At 38.2% G+C, this 23,807-nt stretch overlaps 1 protein-coding gene across 3 annotated transcripts; it reads right to left on the bottom strand.

Annotated features, from left to right (window-relative positions):
• Positions 1–5,071: 5,071 nt before the first annotated feature.
• Positions 5,072–20,197, bottom strand: LOC118925931 (uncharacterized). 3 transcript variants are annotated; one of them, XM_057487531.1, is made up of 7 exons: positions 20,070–20,197; positions 19,058–19,195; positions 17,395–17,530; positions 16,659–16,916; positions 8,874–8,963; positions 8,749–8,794; positions 5,072–5,379 (listed from the first exon to the last, which is right to left on the bottom strand). In XM_057487531.1, the coding sequence occupies exons 1-6, from the start codon at positions 20,112–20,114 to the stop codon at positions 8,778–8,780; spliced, it is 684 nt and encodes a 227-aa protein (XP_057343514.1). In that variant the 5' UTR covers positions 20,115–20,197; the 3' UTR covers positions 5,072–5,379; positions 8,749–8,777. The 3 variants fall into 3 exon arrangements, with proteins under 3 accessions (XP_057343514.1, XP_057343515.1, XP_057343513.1); XM_057487532.1 differs by having other exon boundaries at positions 8,749–8,787; XM_057487530.1 differs by having other exon boundaries at positions 8,749–8,963.
• Between the last annotated feature and the right edge of the window lie 3,610 nt (positions 20,198–23,807).

The following is a 23,807-nucleotide window of genomic DNA, read 5'->3' as shown; positions in this document are numbered from 1 at the left end:
CCAGCATCACTCTAATACCAAAACTAGGCAAAGACACCACAAAGAAAAGAAAACTACAGACCAATATCCCTGATGAACATATGCAAAAATACTCAACAAAATATTAGCAAACTGAATTCAAAAACACATCAAGAGGATCATACACCATGACCAAGTGGGATTCATCCCAGGGATGCAATGATGGTACAACATTCAAAAATCCATCAACATTGTCCACCACATCAACAAAAAGAAGGACAAAAACCACATGGTCATCTCCATACCTGCTGAAAAATCATTTGACAAAATTCAACATCCATTCATGATAAAAACTCTCAACAAAACAGGTATAGAGGGCAGGTACCTCAACATAATAAAGGCCATATATGACAAACCCACAGCCAATATCATACTTAACAGTGAGAAGCTAAAAGCTTTCCTCTAAGATCAGGAAAAATACAAGGATGTCCACTCTCCCTGCTTCTATTCAACACAGTACTGGAGGTCCTAGCCATGGCAATCAGACAACACAAAGAAATAAAAGGCATCCTGATTGGTAAGGAAGAAGTTAAACTGACACAGTTTGCAGATGACATGATATTATACATAAAAAAAAAACCCTAAAGAATCCATTCCAAAACTACTGGAACTAATACATGAATTCAGCGAAGTTGCTGGATACAAAATTAATACACAGAAATCTGTTGCATTCCTATACACAAATGATGAACTAGCAGAAGGAGAAATCAGGAAAAAAAATCCCATTCACAATTGCATCAAAAATAATAAAATACCTAGGAATAAACCTAACCAAGGAACTGAAAGACCTACACCCTAAAAACCTCATGACACTCATAAGAGAAATTAAAGAGGACACTAATAAATGGAAATTCATCCAATTCTCTTGGCTAGGAAGAATTAATATCGTCAAAATGGCCATCCTGCCTAAAGCAATCTACAGATTCAATGCAATCCTTATCAAAATACCAAAAGCATTCTTCAATGAACTGGAACAAATAGTTCTAAAATTCATATGGAACTACAAAAGACCCCAAAGAGCCAAAGTAATCCTGAGAAGGAAGAATAAAGCAGGGGGGATCTTGCTTCCCAACTTCAAGCTCTACTACAAAGCCATAGTAATCAAGACAATTTGGTACTGGCACAAGAACAGACCCATAGACCAGTGGAAAAAAATAAAGAGTCCATATATTAACCCAAACATATATGGCCAATTAATATACGATAAAGGAGCCATGGATATACAATGGGGAAAGGACAGTCTCTTCAACAACTGGTGTTGGCAAAACTGGACAGCTACATGTAAGAGAATGAAACTGGATTACCATCTAACTCCATACACAAAAGTAAACTCGAAATGGATCAAAGAGCTGAATGTCAGTCATGAAACCATAAAACTCTTAGAAAAAAACATAAGCAAAACTCTCTTGAATATAAACATGAGCAACTTCTTCATGAACATATCTCACCAGGCCAAGGAAACAAAAGCAAAAATGAACAAGTGGGACTATATCAAACTAAAAAACTTCTGTACAGCAATGGACACCATCAGTAGAACAAAAAGACACCCTACAGTATGGGAGAATATATTCATAAATGACAGATCCAATAAAGGGTTGACATCCAAAATACATAAAGAGCTCATGTGCCTCAACAAACAAAAAGCAAAGAATTTGATTAAAAAATGGGCAGAGGGTCTGAACAGACACTTCTCCAAAGAAGAAATTCAGATGGCCAACTGGCACATGAGAAGATGTTTCACATCATTAATCATCAGAGAAATGCAAATTAAAACCACAATGAGATATCACCTCACACAAGTTAGGATGGCCAACATCCGAAAGACAAAAAACAACAAATGTTGGCAAGGATGTGGAGAAAGGGGAACCCTCCTACACTGCTGGTGGGAATGTAAATTAGTTCAACCACTGTGGAAAGCAGTATGGAGGTTCCTCAAAAAACTAAAAATAGAAATACCATTTGACCCAGAAATTCCACTCCTATGAATTCACCCTAAGAATGCAGGAGCCCAGTTTCAAAAAGACATATGAAGCCCTATGTTTATTGCAGCACTATTTACAATAGCCAAGAAAAGGAAGCCACCTAAGCGTCCATCAGTAGATAAATGGATAAAGAAGATGTCGTACATATACACAATGAAATATTATTCAGTCCTAAGAAGAAAACAAATCCTACCATTTGCAACAACATGGATGCAGCTAGAGGGTATTATGCTCAGTGAAGTAAGCCAGGCAGCCATAGACAAGTACCAAATGATTTCACTCATCTGTGGAGCATAAGAACAAAGCAAAAACTGAAGGAACAAAACAGCAGCAGACTCACAGAACCCAAGAATGGACTCACAGTTACCAAAGGGAAAGGGACTGGGGAGGATGGGTGGGAAGGGAGGGATAAGGGGAATAAGGGGCATTACAATTAGCACACATAATGCAGTGGTGGGGGGCACAGGGAAGGCAGTACAGCACAGAGAAGACAAGTAGTGACTCTACAGCATCTTACTAGGCTGATGGACAGTGACTGTAATGGGGTATGTAGAGGGGACTTGATAATAAGGGGAATCTAGTAACCACAGTATTGCTCATATGATTATATATTAACGATACCAAAATTGAAAAATAAAATAATAAAATAAAAAATACAACCTATTCAATGTGGAGACCTACTTGTTGGAGCTAGGGTTAGTAAAGGGAACTGGGTGAACTAATCCTTCATTCTATAACTGTCAAATTTCCCAGCCATAGCTCTGATAAGGGAGAATGTCTTCTAGGAACTCTGGTAGGAACAATGGAGATGTTTAAAGAGTTCATGTAAATCTGAATGAATTGAGAATCCATGCTTAAAATTGTGATTCAACATTCAAACAATTATTTAACAGTGAGTAATTGTACCTATGAAAGATCAATATAAGTTTAAGCAAAATAAAATTTCAAAATATGAAGTTTCTATTTCTAATTGGAAATACATTTACCTGTAATGGCTGGAATAGGTTTCTCAAAGCAGCTTAAAGTTCCTCTCTCTGCCACACTGAATAGATATATCAGATAATGATGGAAGGATCTGAGATCTCCAATTGTTACTGATGTGTTGAGTTTTTCGACAGACACCTCTTCTGACTTATTGTTTTCAACATCCAAAATAGTCACAAGATAATGGTGAAAACATAGAGTGTCCGGGGGATCCCAGTGTAAAAATATTTCTGATGGGGTGACATGAGTAACTGTGACATTCTGAGCTGATAATGGGCCTAGGAGATTAGAGAAAATCAGAAAAATACATTATATTAGTGACATCATTTGGCAGAGTAATCTCTTGCCTCTCAATACTTCCATAATGCTCTAGGATGGAGAGAAAAGGAAAACTGGATTGGAGGTCCTGGTTCTTGCTATTTATATCTCCATTCCCAGAGTAAATTCCATATTATCTCTGAGCTTCAGTTTTCTTGATTGTGAAATGGAATTACAGTAGTAGTTGTTCTTGTAAAATTATTAGGAAGATTAAATGTGATAAGGAATGTCAAGCACTTGGCAAAGTGTTAGATGTACACTGTCATTTAATCATTATTTTTAATACAAGTAACACCAAAATGGCCCTTCTGGCATTCAGTGCTCACCTATTATATGTCTTTCACCTCTTCAGTCTTGTCAGACTAGAGAGCAGGGATCCTATCATTTACTCTTGATTTCCATCACCACCAGAACTCAGGTCATCATCCCCTTGCAGGAATATTTCCCCATTCTAAACCTTCTCATCAAGTGCCAGTGATATTCCTAACTAATCCTACCAGATTAATTTTCTTAAAACAGCACCTTGCAAGCCCATAACTGTCCCACATCCTCCCAACACACATATGAGCACACACATTCTTCTTGATTCTTTCTTAGAAGAAATAACTCAACAGTTAAAATAAGACCATGTGATTTCCTGTGTGCTTAACAAAGCATGCTACCCTGGTCAGTTCAACCTTTCTGAAGCTCAGTGTTCTCATTTTCATACAGCCATTCCCAGGGCTGGGGTGAGGACTGAGTGAGATGACTGATGCATTAAAAGTGTTTTGTAAAGGTTAAAGCAAGTGTTAGAAACCAGAGCCCATTGCTTCTAAAGTCAACCATCTGAGATCGATGCCCCTGGCACTCCCAAATCTGGCCCCACTAGCCACTCATATTGATTTTACCCTGATGTCTGAGGAAATCTCCAGTCGTCTGTACTATTCCTTTCCCACAAACTCTTATCTCCACACTTTGCTCATGATGTATTTTTCTTCTTTCAAGTTTTGAGTCTAAACCTCTCCTTTCCATAAGTCTTCCTGTCACCTGTCCTCTGAATCCTACAAAGCATTTATTAAATGCACCAGAATTGGAAACTTAGGCTATTATATTGTGCTGTATAGTTTGTTTGCTTTTACTTTTATTTCTTACGAGTTCTCTCCATTATAAGCCTCTTAACATCGGAACACATGTCTATCTCCTGCTCTTAGTACAGATCAAAAATTAAGTTCAATGAAAATGTATTGATTATCTACTAAGGACTATGTACCGGCCTTGTTGGAGCTATAAGACAAATAAGATACAGTTCCTGTGCTCCTGGGCTTATAGTTCAACAGCAAAGCCAAAGAAATAAACAGATTCACTGTAATTTAAAATGGTTAAAGATACAGGCATGCTCAGAGTGTTATGAGAAAATACCAAGCCCTCAGGAAATAGCTGCTAAAGATGATATTAAGTATTTGAAAAATTATACTTTCAGATGTTTTGTAACTTACGTGTTTCAACAGTGAATATTGGACTTAATGTAGTTTTTGCCTCCCATTCATTCATTGCAAACAGTAAAACCCTATAAATATGGCCAGGAGACAATTGCTTAATTGTTTTTTCTGTAGTATTTGGAGGTATGCTTTCAAAATGTTGTTCTTCTGCATAATCTGAACAATACTTAATGATAATTTTATATCCCAGTTTCAGCCACGTATTCAAATTATTCCAACCATTCAAATTATTCCAATTAAATACAACTTCAGTTGTTCCAACATCCTTTATATAGATCAAAAGGCTTTCTTGCAGAGAAGGTGCTGAAAAAATATAAAAGAACTATTTAATTAGAAATTTTAATTCTGTCTTTGAAATAATAAGAATGAGATGCACAAATATAATAAGGATACTAAAGAAAATTATTACATTCATATTTGCAAATATATGGCAATGGAACATAACAGAAAAATCTTGTAAAGAAATAGTTTGATCCAGTTTCATTTTGCTGTAAAATGTAGCAATCTGTTTCCTTGTTGGGTAGCAGTAGAAAAGAAATGGTGTCATTTTTCTTAAGGCCAAAAGATGATCCATTTGTCCATGTGAGATGACCTTCTTTCTGTAATAAGATGTATGAATTAAGCCAATGTAAAGAAAAAGTGTCATATCTTCAACTATGTGTATTTAAAGATTTTTATTAGTCACACCTGTACTGTTATATTTTCTGAGATTGATAAATCATCAACCAGTTTAATTTCCTGAGGTAGATTTCCTTCATGATAAAGATTCTGAGGTGGAGACAGAGTTCGGTTTGATTTATTCATTAGCCATGTTTTCAGGCAAATTTCTGAATCTCATATTAAACCTCTATTTTCTAATCTGCAAAATGGGTATAATAATAGAATCTACATCTTAAATTGTTGTGAGGATTAAAGAGCGAGTGCATGTGAAGGGCTCAACACAATGCCAGACATAGAGTCACATATTCTTAAGTGCTAGGTACTTATTTGAAGTCATCAAATAAGTCATATGCATCAAGGGAGGCTGAAGATACCTTTCTGATGAAGGATGTCAGTGGTGACCATCATAAACTTCAATTCTCACATATAATGAATATATGTCTAGATACTCCTGTGGCTACCCTTCTTGAAAGGAGTAGATGGAAAGTATAAACTTTAACAAAAACACACCCATAAGGCATTTACTATCTATTCCTGGACAGCTGCTAACCTCCTAGAAACTAAATTTTCCCACTGTACAGTAGAGATCATCATAACTACTGTGCATGCTTGTCAACCATGAGCACATATGAGAGTTATGTATTCCAAGCACCAGGCACTTAGCCCCTCAACATTAATTCTTATAAAGATGATGCATGCCATGAAAACAAACACTATGTCTATATTGTGACTGCTTTACCATGCCAGGACCAGGCACAGCACCAAGCTAGCTGCACAGATGAGGACTGGAGACCTGCTACCACCAGACAATCTAGAGAGATTTTAAAACAGTGCATTGCAGTTCCACCTCCCAGAATGGAGGGACGTTGTTTCCTCAAAGAGGATTGTACTGCACTGCATTGTACTGCTGTATTGCACTTATGGTGCTGCAGTTTTGAAAACAGAGTCTCAGAAGCAGTATGTTTAAGGAGTCAGGGCATGAGTGTGGATCAGGCAGATGCAGGTTCAAGGCCTGGCATGGAGATTTATTAGTTACGTGACGCAGGATCTTTCTGAGCTCCATTTTCTGTATCTATAAGATGAGAACAATGACAATGCCTACCTCAAAAGGCTGTTGTAAGAACTAAATGGGAGTTATCTATGTAACCCTCCTGAAGTGGAATATAGGAACTATTAATATTTCATTCACTATGTTCTTGCTGAGTGCCAGGCCCTGACTGGAAGCTGGAAAGCAAAGGTGGAAAAGACACAGCATTTACCCTGCGGGCCTGATAACAAACACACCCATTTAGCATGGGTAAAAGGACTGATTACTTTCTCAGCCCGCCACAGGGATTATAACCCAGCAGGGGACCTTGATGTCAACCTCCAAAAACTAGCTTAATACAGGGTCATAGTGGACAGTGTTTAAGAGCAGATCTGATGCATGTTCACAGAGGCAAGTTAACCTTCCTGTTCCCCTGTTTCCTCATATGTCGTACAAGTAAAGCACAAAGATGATGCTCAGTATTTAAGACATGATAGGACTCAGCTATTACTACACAGGATTATATAATTGATATATATATTATAAATTATATTAGATTGATATATATACATTATAGACTGATAATTCATTTACTCCCCAAGCTATTTTAGATTGATAATTCATTTTAGATTTTTAGATTGATAATTCATTTACTTCTCAAGCTATTTTTAGTTATCTAGAAAGCAGAGAGTGTATCCTAGACACCTTTTAATAATTCACAGCAACCATGAGGATGCCTTGGAAATCCTCACTTTGGTTATCATGACCATACGACCCGAACCTTATAACAGATACCAGCAGCCAAAGTATTGGAAGAGTACATTCTAACTTAAGCAGTTTATAACAATCATGCTAACAGCAGGAAACAGCTATACATGCACAAACTGGCCTACAGGAAAGAGACTGGCATGGTGGAAGGAGGCTTTCTGAGATGTCTGAGATCTCTGAGTTTGAGAAATATTTATCAGAACTTCATTCACTGCCTTTTAATAAAAGATAAAGGAATCTTAGTAAGAGAATGATAAAATGCCATTGAAGCTTGTCAATAGTTTTTCTGAAGCTTACACAAAGATCCATGGCAAAACTGGTATCAGACTGATGGCATGTGCCTTGGGTCACCACAGATCAGGCTATCGAACAGAGAAAAGATTTAGTTTTGAATGGCAGAAAGTAGGTGTGTATGGACTGTTAAGAAAAAAATGCAGATGTGACAGAGATAATTGTGTTAGGGCTTGGGATTTCCTGCAAAACATTGACCCAAATGAAATTTCATGATAGTCCATAGTGATAGGGATGTGGAGAAAAATGTCCCACACACACCTCATTTCACTGGTATTGATAGAATCATCAGATCTTTCTTTAATCTCTTTTAGGAAATGGAATTTCATAACCCTGGATATGTGGAGTAAAAGGAATAACATGGAGAAAACTTTGGTGTTTTCAGGCTCACATTACTGTATTATTCAAAGGTGAGAAACAGGGTATGTGGAGCAGGTTTATTGGAAAGGAGAAGACAAGACAGTTGGAGCAATGTTGAAGAGCTTACGGAATATTCCAGATTGAGAATTAGAAGAGAAGTAGATAAGATGTCTAGAGCTCATAAGAAGAAAGTGGGCTAGATAAATATTTGAGAAGTAGACTGCATGGTAAGTAAGTGAAGAAACAGATAAGATCACCCAAGTTAAAGCGAAATCAAACAAAGAAATAGATGTCTACAAAAGAGATTGAAGAGGGTAGAGTAGGGGTGAGTAGGCAGAGCAGAGGATATTTAGGGTAACAAAAATATTCTGTACGATACCATAATGATGAATATGTGTCACTATAATTTGTTGAAACCCATAGAATGTACAATACCAGGAGTGAACCATAATATAAACTATGAACTTGGGGTGATTATGATGTGTCAATATAGGTTCCTTGGTTGTAGCAAATGTACCACTCAAATAGGGAATGTTAACAAGGGGGTAGGTTATGTTTCTGTGGAGGCAGGGGGGCGTATGGGAAATCTCTGTACCTTCCCCTTAATTTTGCTGTGAACCTAAAACTGCTGTAAAGGAAAGAGAGACAGAGAGAGAGGCAGTGCGGGGACTGACACAGAGAAATAGAAAAAGGAACAGTGTCAGGCTTATGAGAAGTACACAATAAAAATTTATTGAATGACGGAAGAAATAAATGAAGAAAGAAAGAACAAAAGAAAGGAAGGAAGGAGGGAGGGAGGGAGAATCAAGAAATAGATAAAATAGCTTTATAATGATATATTCATGCCTTAATATTTACTTACCTTCAAATCTTTAAGACCAGTCCATGTTATTATTTGATTCTTCGACCTGAGAAGTGAAAATACGAATTTTTTTTCCTCTTCATTTTTAATATCCACAAGGTGTGCAAAACTTAAGGGTAACTTACAACGTTGCTGGGCTATATTCCATGGCACACTGTCTTTGCTAATTCTGTAACAGCTATTTTTTAATGCTACCCATCCCTGTGCACATGAACCTACCAAAAGAAAGATGCTTCGTTAAAGATAAATTCAGGAATATAACATTTCATAATTAAATTTCTTAACATCTATAGAACCTAATTATAAAAACTCATAGTATTAATTGTGCATTTCCCTATATTTCTCCCAAGCAAATAAAAATGCTAAGGCTGTTATTATTCAAGTAGTAAATGAATCACAACCAATTAAAATAGTTTTAAGTAGTTGTAAAAATTAATTATGCAGAATATTTGTCCAATTGTAACTTAATTAAAACTAAACCAGGGGATCATGGGAAGATGGCGGCATGAGTAGTTCAGAGGAACTCTCCTCCCCAAAACATATATATTTATGAAAATACAATAAATACAACTATTCCTAAAAGAGACACCAGTGGATGCAGTACAACAGCCAGGATACATCTACATCTGTGAGAACTCAGCATCACATGAAGGGGGTAAGATACAAGCCGCGGCCAGGCGGGCCTAACATGCTCCCCCACCCCAAAACCCAGCAGGAAGAAAGGAGTCAGAACAGGGAGGGAGTGAAAGCCCAGGACTGCTAAACAACCAGCTCTAGAAATCCGCACCCGGAATGCAGACACAAGGTGCACAGGGTGCTGGATATTAGAGAAACGGAAAAGCAAAACCTGTGGGCAGGTCCCTGAAACTGGCACCCCTGAGACAAAAGAAAAGCGAGTGCTTTCTGCAAATCTTAAAGAGACAGGGACCCCATAGCTGGACGAAGTTGTCCTGGCAGCTGGGAATACCGGGGAAACTTAGTCACCCTAAACAGAGGCAGTACAGATCTGAAGCCCCTCACAGGACTAGGCAGCCTGCCAGTCGTTCCTCCAACTGGCACGGACCCCGACACACGGGCCCAGTAGCAGGAGAGTGGGAGTGCGCACCGGGGGCGGAACTCTAGAAGGAACCAAGAGCAGATCCGTGGGCTGCAGGACAGGCTTGTGCTAGCCCGCAGTGGCATGACTGAACAGCCCGGGCACGGCTCGCGCACACCGGCGGCAGTGAAGCCAGAGCCCGGTAGAAGCCTGCATGGAAAAGCCCCGCACGCACCAGCAGCGGAGCCAGAGGGAGCAGGCATGCTCCCAGGAGCCGACCGGAATCCGAGCCCAATGCACAGCTGCCCAGGCCAGACCCAAAGGCCGCTGCTTTCACCTGGGTCGCCACTAGCACAGAGGAGTGCACTTGGCATGCCTGCCACTCCCCGCAGGGCTCTGTGCAGCTCTGATGGACACCCCGTCCACAGCAGCTTAGGAGATTAACCCGGTGGCTGCTCCAGGAGTGCAGGCAGCCATCACAGGCAGCGGAGAAGGGCAAGGCATCCAGCAAGCAGGAAAGGACTTTCTTCTCCCAGCTGACACACCCACAACCTGCCTACAGTCACTGCAATCACCATGAAAAGGCAAAAAAAATCTGGTCCAGACCAAGATAGTTACCCCTGAGAAAGGATCTGGAGAGGCAGACCTAACCAGTCTCCCTGAAAAAGAATTCAAAATAAAAATCATAAACATGATGACAGAGCTGCAGAGAAATATGCAAGAGCTAAGGGATGAAGTCCAGAGGGAGATTACAGATGTCCAGAGAGAGATTACAGAAGTGAAACAAACTCTGAAAGGATTTATAAGCAGAATGGATAAGATGCAAGAGGCCATTGATGGAATAGAAACCAGAGAACAGGAACGCATAGAAGCTGATGCAGAGAGAGATAAAAGGATCTCCAGGAATGAAACAATATTAAGAGAACTGTGTGACCAATCCAAAAGGAACAATATCCACATTATAGGGGTACCAGAAGAAGAGAGAGAAAAATGGATAGAAAGTGTCCTTGAAGAAATAATTGCTGAGAATTCCCCAAACTGGGGGAGGAATTAGTTGCTCAGACTACGGAGGCACACAGAACTCCCAAGAGATGGGATCCAAAGAGGTCAACACCAAGACACATAATAATTAAAATAGCAAAGATCAAGGACAGGGACACAGTATTAAAGGCAGCCAGAGAGAGTAAAAAGGTCACCTACAAAGGAAAACCCATCAGGCTATCATCAGACTTCTCAACAGAAACCTTACAGGCCAGAAGAGAATGGCATGATATATTTAATGCAATGAAACAGAAGGGCCTTGAACCAAGGATACTGTATCCAGCACGATTATCATTTAAATATGAAGGAGGGAATAAACAATTCCCAGACAAGCAAAAGTTGAGGGAATTTGCCTCCCACAAACCACCTCTACATGGTATCTTAGAGGGACTGCTCTAGATGGGAGCACTCCTAAAAAGAACACAGAACAAAACACCCAACATATGAAGAAGGGAGGAGGAGGAAAAAGAAGGGAAAGAAATAATCATCAGACTGTGTTTATAACAGCTCAATAAGCGAGTGAGGTCAGACAGTAAGGTAGTAAACAAGCTAACCTTGAACCTTTGGTAACCACAAATCTAAAGCCTGCAATGGCAATAAGTATATATCTTTCAATAATCATCCTAAATGTAAATGGACTGAATGCACCAATCAAAAGACACAGAGTAACAGAATGGATAAAAAAGCAAGACCCATCTATATGCTGCTTACAAGAGACCCACCTCAAACCCAAAGACATGCACAGATTAAAAGTCAAGGGTTGGAGAAAGATATTTCATGCAAACAACAGAGAGAAAAAAGCAGGTGTTGCATTACTAGTATCAGACAAAATAGACCTCAAAATAAAGAAAGTAACAAGAGATAAAGAAGGACATTACATAAGGATAAAGGGCTCAGTCCAACAAGAGGATATAACCATTATAAACATATATGCACCCAATACAGGAGCAACAATGTATGTGAAACAAATAATAACAGAATTAAAGGAGGAAATAGAATGCAATGCATTCATTTTGGGAGACTTTAACACACCACTCACCCCAAAGGACAGATCCAACAGACAGAATATAAGTAAGGACACAGAGGCACCGAACAACACGCTAGAACAGATGGACCTAATAGACATCTATAGAACTCTACATCTAAAAGCAACAGGATACACATTCTTCTCCAGTGCACATGGAACATTCTCCAGAATAGACCACATACTAGGCCACAAAAAGAACCTCAGTAAATTCCAAAAGATTGAAATCCTACCAACCAACTTGTCAGACCACAAAGGTATAAAACCAGAAATAAATTGTACAGAGAAAGCAAAAAGGCTCACAAACGCATGGAGGCTTAACAACACGCTCCTAAACAATCAATGGATCAATGACCAAATTAAAACAGAGATCCAGCAATATATGGAAACAAACAACAACAACAACACAAAGACCCAACTACTGTGGGTTACAGAAAAACAGTCTTAACAGGAAAGTATATAGCAATGCAGGCATATTTAAAGAAGGAAGAACAATCCCAAATGAATAGTCTAATGTCATAATTATCGAAATTGGAAAAAGAAGAACAAATGAGGCCTAAGGTCAGCAGACAGAGGGACATAATAAAGATCAGAGAAGAAATAAATAAAATTGGAAGAATAAAACAATAGCAAAAATCAATGAAACCAAAGCTGGTTCTTCGAGAAAATAAACAAAATAGATAAGCCTCTAGCCAGACTTATTAAGAGAAAAAGAGAATCAACACAAATCAACAGAATTCGAAACGAGAAAGGAAAAATCACGACGAACACCACAGAAATACAAAGAATTATTAGAGAATACTATGAAAACCTATATGCTAACAAGCTGGAAAACCTAGGAGAAATGGACAACTTCTTAGAAAAATACAACCTTCCAAGACTGACCCAGAAAGAAACAGTAAATCTAAACAGACCAAGTACCAGCAACAAAATTGAAGTGGTAATCAAAAAACTAACCAAGAACAAAACCCCCGGGCCAGATGGATTTACCTCAGAATTTTATCAGACATACAGGGAAGACATAACACCCATTCTCCTTAAAGTTTTCCAAAAAATAGAAGAGGAGGGGATACTCCCAAACTAATTCTATGAAGCCAACATCATCCTAATACCAAAACCAGGCAAAGACCCCACCAAAAAAGAAAACTACAGACCAATATCCCTGATGAACGTATGCAAAAATACTCAACAAAATATTAGCAAACCGAATTCAAAAATACATCAAAAGGATCATACACCATGACCAAGTGGGATTCATCCCACGGATGCAAGGATGGTACAACATTTGAAAATCCATCAACATCATCCACCACACCAACAAAAAGGACAAAAACCACATGATCATCTCCATAGATGCTGAAAAAGCATTCGACAAAATTCAAAATCCATTCATGATAAAAACTCTCAACAAAATGGGCATAGAGGCAAGTACCTCAACATAATAAAGGCAATATCTGATAAACCCACAGCCAACATCATACTGAACAGCGAGAGGCTGAAAGCTTTTCCTCTGAGATCGGGAACAAGACAGGGATGCCCACTCTCCCCACTGTTATTCAACGTGGTACTGGAGGTCCTAGCCACAGCAATTAGACAAAACAAAGAAATACAAGGAATCCAGATTGGTAAAGAAGAAGTTAAACTGTCATTATTTGCAGATGACATGATATTGTACATAAAAAACCCTAAAGACTCCACTGCAAAACTACTAGAACTGATATCGGAATTCAGCAAAGTTGCAGGATACAAAATTAACACACAGAAATCTGTAGCTTTCCTATACACTAACAATGAACTAATAGAAAGAGAAATCAGAAAAACAATTCCATTCACAATAGCATCAAAAAGAATAAAATACCTAGGAATAAACCTAACCAAGGAAGTGAAAGACCTATACCCTGAAAACTACAAGACGCTCTTAAGAGAAATTAAAGAGGTCACTAACAAATGGAAACTCATCCCATGCTCCTGGTTAGGAAGAATTAATATCATCAAAATGGCCATCCTGCCCAAAGCAATATACAGATTCGATGCAATCCCTATCAAATTACCAACCATATTCTTCAGTGAACTGGAACAAATAGTTCAAAAATTCATGTGGAACCGTCAAAGACCCCGAATAGCCAACGCAATCCTGAGAAGGAAGAGTAAAGTGGGGGGGGATCTCGCTCCCCAACTTCAAGCTCTACTACAAAGCCACAGTAATCAAGACAATTTGGTACTGGCACAAGAACAGAGCCACAGACCAATGGAACAGAATAGAGACTCCAGACATTAACCCAAACATATATGGCCAATTAATATTTGATAAAGGAGCCATGGACATACAATGGCGAAATGACAGTCTCTTCAACTGTCATTTGGTGCTGGCAAAACTGGACAGCTACATGTAAGAGAATGAAACTGGATTACTGTCTAATCCCATACACAAAAATAAACTCGAAATGGATCAAAGACCTAAATGTAAGTCATGAAACCATAAAACTCTTAGAAAAAAACATAGGCAAAAATCTCATGGACATAAACATGAGTGACTTCTTCATGAACATATCTCCCTGGACAAGGGAAACAAAGGCAAAAATGAACAGGTGGGATGATATCAAGCTGGAAAGCTTCTGTACAGCAAAGGACACCATCAATAGAACAAAAAGGTTCCTACAGTATGGGAGAACATATTCATAAATGACAGATCTGATAAAGGATTGACATCCAAAATATATAAAGAGCTCACACACCTCAACAAACAAAAAGTAAATAATCCAATTAAAAAATGGGCAAAGGAGCTGAATAGACAGTTCTCTAAAGAAGAAATCCAGATGGCCAACAGGCACATGAAAAGAAGCTCCACATCGCTAATCATCAGAGAAATGCTAATTAAAACCACAATGAGATATCACCTCACATCAGTTAGAATGGCCATCATCAAAAAGACAAACAACAACAAATGTTGGCGAGGTTGTGGAGAAAGGGGAACCCTCCTACACTGCTGGTGGGAATGTAAACTAGTTCAACCATTGTGGAAAGCAGTATGGAGGTTCCTCAGAATGCTCAAAATAGAAATACCATTTGACCCAGGAATTTCACTTCTAGGAATTTACCCTAAGAATGCATCACTCCAGTTTGAAAAAGACAGATGCACCCCTATGTTTATCGCTGCACTGTTTACAATAGCCAAGATATGGAAGCAACCTAAGTGTCCATCAGTAGATGAATGGATAAAGAAGATATGGTACATATACACAATGGACTATTATGCAGCCTTAAGAAAAAAACAGGTCCTACCATTCGCAACAACATGGATGGAGCTAGAGGGTATTATGCTCAGTGAAATAAGTCAAGCGGAGAAGGACAAGTACCAAATGATTTCACTCATATGTGGAGTAAAAGAACAAAGGAAAACTGAAGGAACAAAACAGCAGCAGACTCACAGAACCCAAGAATAGACTAATAGTTACCAAAGGGACAGGGACTGGGGAGGATGGGTGGGAAGGGAGGGATAAGGGAGGGGAAAAAGAAAGAGGGCATTACAATTAGCATGTATAGTGCGTGGGGGACACGGGGAGGGCTGTGCAACACAGAGAAGACAAGTAGTGATTTTACAGCATCTTACTATGCAGATGGACAGTGACTGTGAAGGGGTATGTGGGGGGGACTTGGTGAAGGGGGGAACCTAGTAAACATAATGTTCTTTCTGTAATTGTAGATTAATGATACCAAAATAAAAAAATTAAAATTAAAATTAAAAAAAAAACTAAACCAGGGATGTTTTTCTTTCTAAGCTACTTCAGGTTGCCCTTCTTTTCCCTTACTCTTGTACTAGTAGAGAACTATTATTTCCAGTTTCTTTTTACTTCAGAGAACCAGATAATAATGGTTGCTAAGAGTACTGCACCCTGCCCCTTGGCTTGAAATGGGTTCACCTTCTAGTAAAAAACAAAAAGCAAAAAAGTGGAATGGCTGCTTAGTCTTTTTCTCAAAGAATCACATCACAGGGAAACAGAGGAAAATATCAGCCTGTTCAGAGTAGATATTGTATTTTAACTCTTGTTTATACTTCATCAGTGCCTGACATATTAAGAAGACGTGCAAAGGCCCTTTTGAAGAAACTGTTGTCGTTTTTTCTTGGGGATAGGAGACTAATGGGGAGAGGGGATGAATTAATTACCTCATTATCTTTTCCTTACTATTCAACTGTTTCTCTACTTCACTTGTAAACATGTTGTGGCTCCCTAATTATTCTTATAAGAATTATCAAAATGGGACCTTTAGCCCATCACAACGAGCTCATTAGCTATCTATGACTCTGTCCTTTTCTATCACAATGTGGGGAATGAAAGTGAATCTAGGAAGACACAAAGAATTGAGCACAATTCCTTTCCCCTTGTAGTAACCCAAATTCTGGTCAAGTGTGATCAGGGATGGGTAATGCTTTAACTAGGAAGAAAGACTGATATTTTATATTAAGTTTTAATGGCTCTTTTATGAAAATAAGACTGTCATTGACACTTAAAGTCACCTAAAAAGTTATGGAATCTATATGAACCATTGCCAGAGTTAAAGAAAAGAGAACCCACTTAATTCAGTTTAAAAGATGTGGTCAAAGGAAAACAAAGTTGGTTCTTACCTTTACCCTAGTAAATCCCACTTATTCCATAAATCAGTCAAATACCAGAATGACAGAAAAATGGAACTATGCTAATTCACTTACAAGCAGTTTACAGTGGTTAATACTTGGATCACTTTTAAAAAGATAATACACCTGCCAAGTTATGTACAAATATATTGATAATGAACCAAATATCTATATACCTGTTTCTACTTGAATATCCAGTCTCTGAAAAATATGTATAAAATCCAAATGCAACTGTTTAAATTCAAACATAAAAGCATGTAAGGTTTCAGGTTTTAAATTATCCCACTCATAAGCCATGATGTTATCATGCATAATTCGTGAAGAATTATTGAGAGATATTGACACTGAAATGTCATTGGAAGACAGCACAGTCCAGTTAAAGGAAACACTCGTACTGGTTGCTATTATTTTGACATTGCTAGTTGAGAATCCACCTAAAAAAATCAGGGGCGATAATTAGCGGGATTCAAGTGAAACTGAATGAAATCAGATAATTGAATTACAAAAGCTTCATCACCACAGGAAAACATATTAGCTACTATAAAATATTTTCTAGATTATATGGGAGTTTCTGAACCCTACTCAGAATGAATAAATTCAATTACAAATCCACATTATAATTTTTAAAAATAAACTGGGTTACATGTAGCAGCCCCATTGTGCCCATCTATTCATATTAGTGTAGAGCAGATGTCAGCACTGAAAATCTTATTCTTACCTTAGTTTAAAATTTCCTTTAAATTTTGAAATTTACATTATATTTAAAAAAACAAAACACTACCATAATGATATGATTTTGAACTACCATCATATGCCTATTAAACACTGTAAAATTCAAATTATCTGGTATTACAAATGTTTTCCCTCTTATAATTAGGTAATATAGTTGAATAACACATACATATTACTTACGGGTTTTAAAGGACTTTTCACTTAAAATTCGTCCATATTTTATAGACTCTATAGTGATGTAATAGTCTTCATTTTCCTCTAGTGTTATTATTGATTTTGGAAGCTTTTGTGGGTCTGCGAGAATGCTCTTGACATTCTATAAATAATTAGATTCATCTGCTTAAGAAATGATTATTAACTGTGTCAGGTACATTAATTTAAAGTTTGACTTTGGTATGTCTCCTTCATAAAAAGCAGTTTTTCAATGTGGAATGTAAACATATACATGAAATGTTGATTCTTACATAAAATGATACTACTTTTTAGATAATTACTCTCTGGGTAGCATATAAATTCAAAAAATGGAAATACATAATCATTCCTATGAAAACATTATATATTCATCTGATCAACTACTTATTGAAGATATTTCATCAAATGCTAACATTTTAAGTATTAGTAAAAGAAGAATATGAAGTTCAAATAAATGCACAGCAAAAGGGGCAACAAAATAGTCAATCTATGGAATGGGAAAAAATATTTGTAAACCACACATCTGATAAGGGATTAGTATCTAAAATATATGAGGAATTCATTTAACTCAATAGCAAACAAAACAAAACAAAACCCTCCACACCAAACAATTCAATTAAAAAAAGGGGCAAAAGACCTAAACAGATATTTTTGCAAAGAAGATATTTAGATAGCCAACAGGTACATTAAAAGATGCCCAACATCACTAATTATTAGAGAACTGAAAATCAAAACCACAATGAGATACCACCTCATACTTTTCAAATGCTGTCAAGGAAGTGGAGGAAAGGGAGCCCTTGCACACTGTTGGTGGGAATGTAAATCGGTGCAGCCGCTGTGGAAACCGTATGGAGGGTCCTCAAAAAATTATACTATATGACCCAGTAATTTCACTTACAGGAATAAATAGGAAGGAAACAAAACTGCTATCTGAAAGAGTACCTCCACTTCCATGCTCATTGCACCATTACTTACAATAACCAAGATATAGAAACAACCTAAACATCCATCAATACATGAATGTGTAAAGAAGTATAGTATGTTTTTGTACACACACACACACACAGGAATACTATTCAGCCATAATAAAGAAATTCCTGCCCTTTGCAACAACACACATGGACCTTTAGACTAAATGAAGTCAGACAGAGAAAGACAAATACTGATCTCACTTTTATGTGGAATCTAAAAAAAAATCCAAGCTCAGTGAAACAGAAATCAGATTGGTAGTTGCCAGGGGCAGGGGGTTGGAGATGGAGAAATTGGGTGAAGATAGTCAAAAGACACAAACTTCCAGTTATAAGATAAACAAGTTCTAGGGATGTAATATATAATTGCTGTACATCTGAAACTTGCTAAAAGAGTAGATCTTACAAGTTCTCATCACAAAGAGGAAAAAGTATTTGGATCTATGTGAGGTGATGAATGTTAACTAAACTTGCTGTAATAAACATTTTGCAATATATACACATATCAAATCATTATGTTATACACCTGTAACTTACACAGTGTTATATGTCAATTATATCTCAATAAAATGGAGGAAAAGAAATCCCAATAACTATTAAGTTTCTATTTATGTTGATACTTTCAGTTACAACATATTTGCATAATGCTTACTTTTTATCAAAGCCAAAAAAAGATGCCTTACTTGTTGAGCAAAATTATTAACAAGTTGGTATTTTAAAAAATAAAATTCAGGACTTTCTCCCTTAGGAAATTCATCCCATTCAATAAAAACTGCTGTTGTTTGTTTATTCATTGGGCTATAATGGAAGCTTTTTGAGATCTGAAATGGAAAGAAAAGTAATTGTAAAAATATAATAGAAATGCATTCTTGGTTGTTATTTTATAAGCAAATTTACAAAAACTAAACCTAAAATATGCCACATGATAACTGAAAAGTATTTCAGCAGTATCAATATCACATGAATTAAATAGCATCCTTTGGATATTCTATTTGTAAATATAATCTTGAAAATGACTTGAAAGCAAGTAAAATAAGAGCAAGTATGCTTAAGATCCATGTTTCATAAACTAGGAAACATCACGTTCCTGGGGTAAGAAGCAAGAAGGACACCAGGGTCACAGGAGAAACAGCACTTCCTCATGGCATGTCGATTGTGTATATTGGTGACAAGGGCCACAAAATTGAATTATTTTGCAGAGACATCCTTGATAACACACTTGCAAAGAAAGTAAATTTGAATACAGATGTTTGACTCTGAGTCATTTTAGAGTCTTGGTTCATCTGTATGTTAAGCAAATGTTAGCAATTGAGATAAAATAGCTAGACCACAGAATCAGAGACCCTTCACATTCCCTAGATGACAAAATGGCACTAACTCTCAGGAGAATAATATATTTATCAAAGTCCCTACCAAAACCAACTTAAAAGAACTCACTCTGTCATATCTCTTGCCAAATTCTGATCTCTCTTCCCACCGACTGTCCCCAATACAATTTATTAGCAGTGAAATAGATGTCATCTATATGCACTTAAGCAACAACTAGCATAGAAAGGTTTTTCTTACTAAACCTAATATTTAGTGCTATTTCTCTTCATCATACTCCTCATTTTCCAAAACAGATAGAGTCAATGCAATAGCATCCTGCCCATTAACTAATTACCCCCCAAAAGGCCATGTTTAAAAATGTCTTACCTTAACATATTGTAACCAGAATAGTAGAATAATTGATTTCTCCATCTGGAAAGCAAAGTATATTCAGTTCAATAAACATGTATATTTTTAGCTTCAAAACTAAACTGTTGGACATAATTTAGTGGGGTGTGTGTATCACTTTAATGTTAAGACTTAATTTAGGCTGCTCATCCATCTGAATATTAAGACACTCATAGGTGCTGCATAATATTCTCCACCTAATAAAATTGGAAATATCAGTGCTTTCCAACAAAGAACACAATACAGGTGACCCTTGGACAATGCAAGGGTTAGGGGCTCTGACCCCCACACCACATCAAAACAGTGTATAATTTTTGAATCTTAACTACTAGTAGCCTACTGTTGACGTTACCAATAATATGGTCAATTAACACATATTTTGCTTGTTACACAAATTATATACTGGATTCTTAATGTAAGCTAGAGAAAATGTTTTTTCAAATTGTAGCAACTTCCCCCCCAAATTTTCTAATATAATTGTTGAAAAAATCCACATATAAGTGGATGGCACAATTCAAACCGTGTTCGGTTTGCTCAGCGATCCGATGTTAAGTGCCCTATCCTCGGGGTTATGATATTAATTCGCCCCCAACTCTAATAGCAAACTAGCATTCGGAAGGCTTGTGTGCTGCCGGAATGCCAAGGCGCTCAGATCGCTCCCGGCTGCCCATTGGTCGGCCCGAGTACCGCTCAGTTCAGTTCCGATTCAGTTTGCGCCCGGAGTGGAGAAAGAGCAGCGGGGCGGAGGCGCCCCCTTTTAGGCAGAGTCCGAAGGAGCCAACTTCTGAGGGACAGAGAGGACAGAGTTTAGAGGAAAGCGGGGTCCCGCCCCCCAGGGCAGCTCTGCGCGCGGCCCGGGCAGAGCAGGCGCCCGCCTCGCAGCCTCTCGCAGCCCCCCTTGCCGCCGGCCTCCGGCTCCCTCCTCCGGGCTCCGCGGCTGCGCCGGGCGCTCTCCCGGGTGGGATTAAGTAAGCAGAGGTCGCCATGGAAACAGTAAACAGGGGGCGGACTGGAGTGGCGGACCGGCTCCCCAGCCCGGCTGTATGGAGGAGAATTACGCCCTAACTGCAAAAAGGGAGAAAGCGTAGGGCGATGAGAACTGAGTGGGCAACCTTGGCCTCTTAGGGAAAGAAACGGTTGAGTTTGTGCTGTGAAGACCCCGGTGGGACACGGTTTGGGGTTCAGTTCATCCACGAGGTGTCTGTAAGGCACATTCTCGCACTACCAACATCATGTGTGCTTTGTTTATTTGCTGTTCTTTGTATTTGACAGGGAACCCTTCCTCCTTCCTGAGATGTCCTGACACCCTCACCTGGCTCTTTCAACTTCTTAGTCCCCTTCATCCCCTGGCATTTCCAACCTAAAAATGGATTTGACCTACGGTGGCTTACTTCAGGTCGGGTTATTTCATTCACTTTTATGATTTCAACCATATTCGAGACTCCCGATCACTCTCTCTTGGATCTCGTTTCCTTTCAGGGCTGCAGTGCAGTATATACAATCCTACCCTGACCATCTTCACCTGCACGTCCCTAACAGGCAACTCAAAACCATCTTTCCTAAGCTAAATTCATGATCTTCCCGCTAGCAGCCCTTCCTGACTAGAGGATCAGCCAACCAACCAAACAAACAAAAAAAATAGCAACTCTGCATCCTCAGATCCTTTCCCTCACCACCTTTTAAAGCCACTGTGTTGTCAAAAATCCTTTTGGTCCTATTTCTAAAACACCTCTCCACTCCCACACCCATGGGCTTAATTGACAACCTTAATTACCTCACCCTCAGGAAAGTATGTGCCGTATTTAAGAGTTGAAACCTCAGCTCAGATTCTTTGGCTCTATTTACTAGCTGAACATCTCAAAAATGGCCAAGCATACTCTGATAATGGTCAGCAGACAGGCTGCAGCCTGCCTAGTAGAGTATGAATGTGTGGCAAAGTGACAAGTAGTGCTGGCTGATGGCAATGACTGCCAGCGAACTCATACTTGGACTATGTCTGCTTGCCTGACACCCCCAGTCTCTCCTACACACTGTCAGCCAGTGCGATCTTTCTGAAATAAACACGTGATCACGCCTGAGGTGCTTATTGGAAGTCTGTTCTGATTCTTAGTTGCTTACAACGTACCTCTGGCCAAATACACTTTCAGCTTCACCTCTCTAGTCTCCTCCTTGGGACCTAACTTAAACCCTCGAATGAAGTAATAGGCCATAATCATTTGCACCTGTTTTCCTGTAGAACTTTATTTATGTTGTAGTACAAAAATTTACTTTTTCTCTATTTATGTCCTTAGCCTGATTAAGGACTCCACGATGGCATGGAATATGTCTCAAATTTAGCACTTAATTTTTTTTCAATTTATTAATATACATGTATGAATTGCCAATTATTACTATTATTATTTTATTCTTTTTTTATTAAGGTATCATTGATATACAATGTTATGAATGTTTCGCATGAGCAACATTGTGGTTACTACATTCACCCATATTATCAATTCCCTCCCCCCACCCCCACTATTGCAGTCACTGTCCATCAGCATAGTAAGATGCTGTAGGGTCACTGCTTGTCTTCTCCTTAAGCACTTAATTTTTGTTGTTTTAAGTCCTAAGGGTCCTACATATCTTTAGCCTTTGAAAGTGGAAAGTGTCAAGGCAATATATCACAAAATTATTTCATTGTCCATTAATTAGATTCTAGGCTTTGAGAAATATGATCAGATTAAAAATCCATCAAGGATGGTAACCAAGCTTATTATGGAAATCACTTTGCAATATATACATATATCAGATTATTGTATGATATACTTTAAATTTATAGAATGTTTTATGTCAATTATATCTCAGTAAAATGGAAAATATCAGGACTCTGGTTACAAAATTAATTAAAAACCATCAAGCGAGTTGAATAAAGTATATATATTTCAATACGGCTTTTTGTAATACATTTGCTCTGTAAACAGTGACATTCTATATAAGGAGCAATCATAACACTACCAGTTCTGTAGTTTATCTCAATCTACTATGTCAGTAAACCTGGTAGCAAGTCAATTGATAGGTTTCCTTAAAAAGCTCTCCTTCCTGTAGAGATATCATCTGAAATGCTAACCTATTTAGAGCCTTATTCCTGACTTACCCTTTTATTTGGCCTAGGAACCTAGCTATAGAGAAATAAAGTGCAATATTCAGGAAAATTTGGGGTCCTTTCGTCTGAGAGAAGGGAAAGTGTACATTTTGTATTACTTCAAGTCATTTATTCTGGAAGGAAATAATTTTTCAGGTGAGGAAACACAGATGAAAGCCATTTAGGCAATAATGGAAATCACTGTGTCTTATAACATGAATTCCCTATTAAGAAATATGTTGGTTAGGGTCATATTTGCGAATGTTATGAAAGGAAACCCACATCTTCTCCAGAGATTGGGTGGACATAGCTACATGACCACACCCCTGTTGGAAATGTGATGGGTACACAAGTACAATACCATCCCTTTGTCACCTTCAAATTCCAGTCATTTATTCACTCAAAAGACTGAGTGTACACTATGTGTCAAGAACAGTGCTAAGCACTAAGAATCTACCAACAAATGTGATTAGCCTTTCCTGGAGTTTAAATTCTACTGAGAGAGTTGCTGTGTGTTGTGTACTCTGATTCAGTGTGCTGTTGCTTTGTTCCTGTTGTTACTACCTAAATCCAGGACCTCTTTCCCTCTCATCTAA

The sequence above is a fragment of the Manis pentadactyla genome, chromosome 10 (genome assembly GCF_030020395.1).
Source record: "Manis pentadactyla isolate mManPen7 chromosome 10, mManPen7.hap1, whole genome shotgun sequence".
In the NCBI taxonomy this organism is placed as follows: domain Eukaryota; kingdom Metazoa; phylum Chordata; class Mammalia; order Pholidota; family Manidae; genus Manis; species Manis pentadactyla.
This window is presented reverse-complemented; position numbering and strand designations above follow the sequence as displayed.

Bases quoted from the DNA above. Each gene is read 5' to 3' on its own strand.
- LOC118925931 (XM_057487530.1), bottom strand. From the start codon at position 20,114: ATGGAGAAATCAATTATTCTACTATTCTGGTTACAATATGTTAAG. The intron at 19,196-20,069 runs GTAAGACATTTT...TTTCCATTTCAG, and splicing joins TCTGGTTACAATATGTTAAG to ATCTCAAAAAGCTTCCATTA. The intron at 5,380-8,748 runs GTAAGTAAATAT...ATCTTATTACAG, and splicing joins CTGGTCTTAAAGATTTGAAG to AAAGAAGGTCATCTCACATG.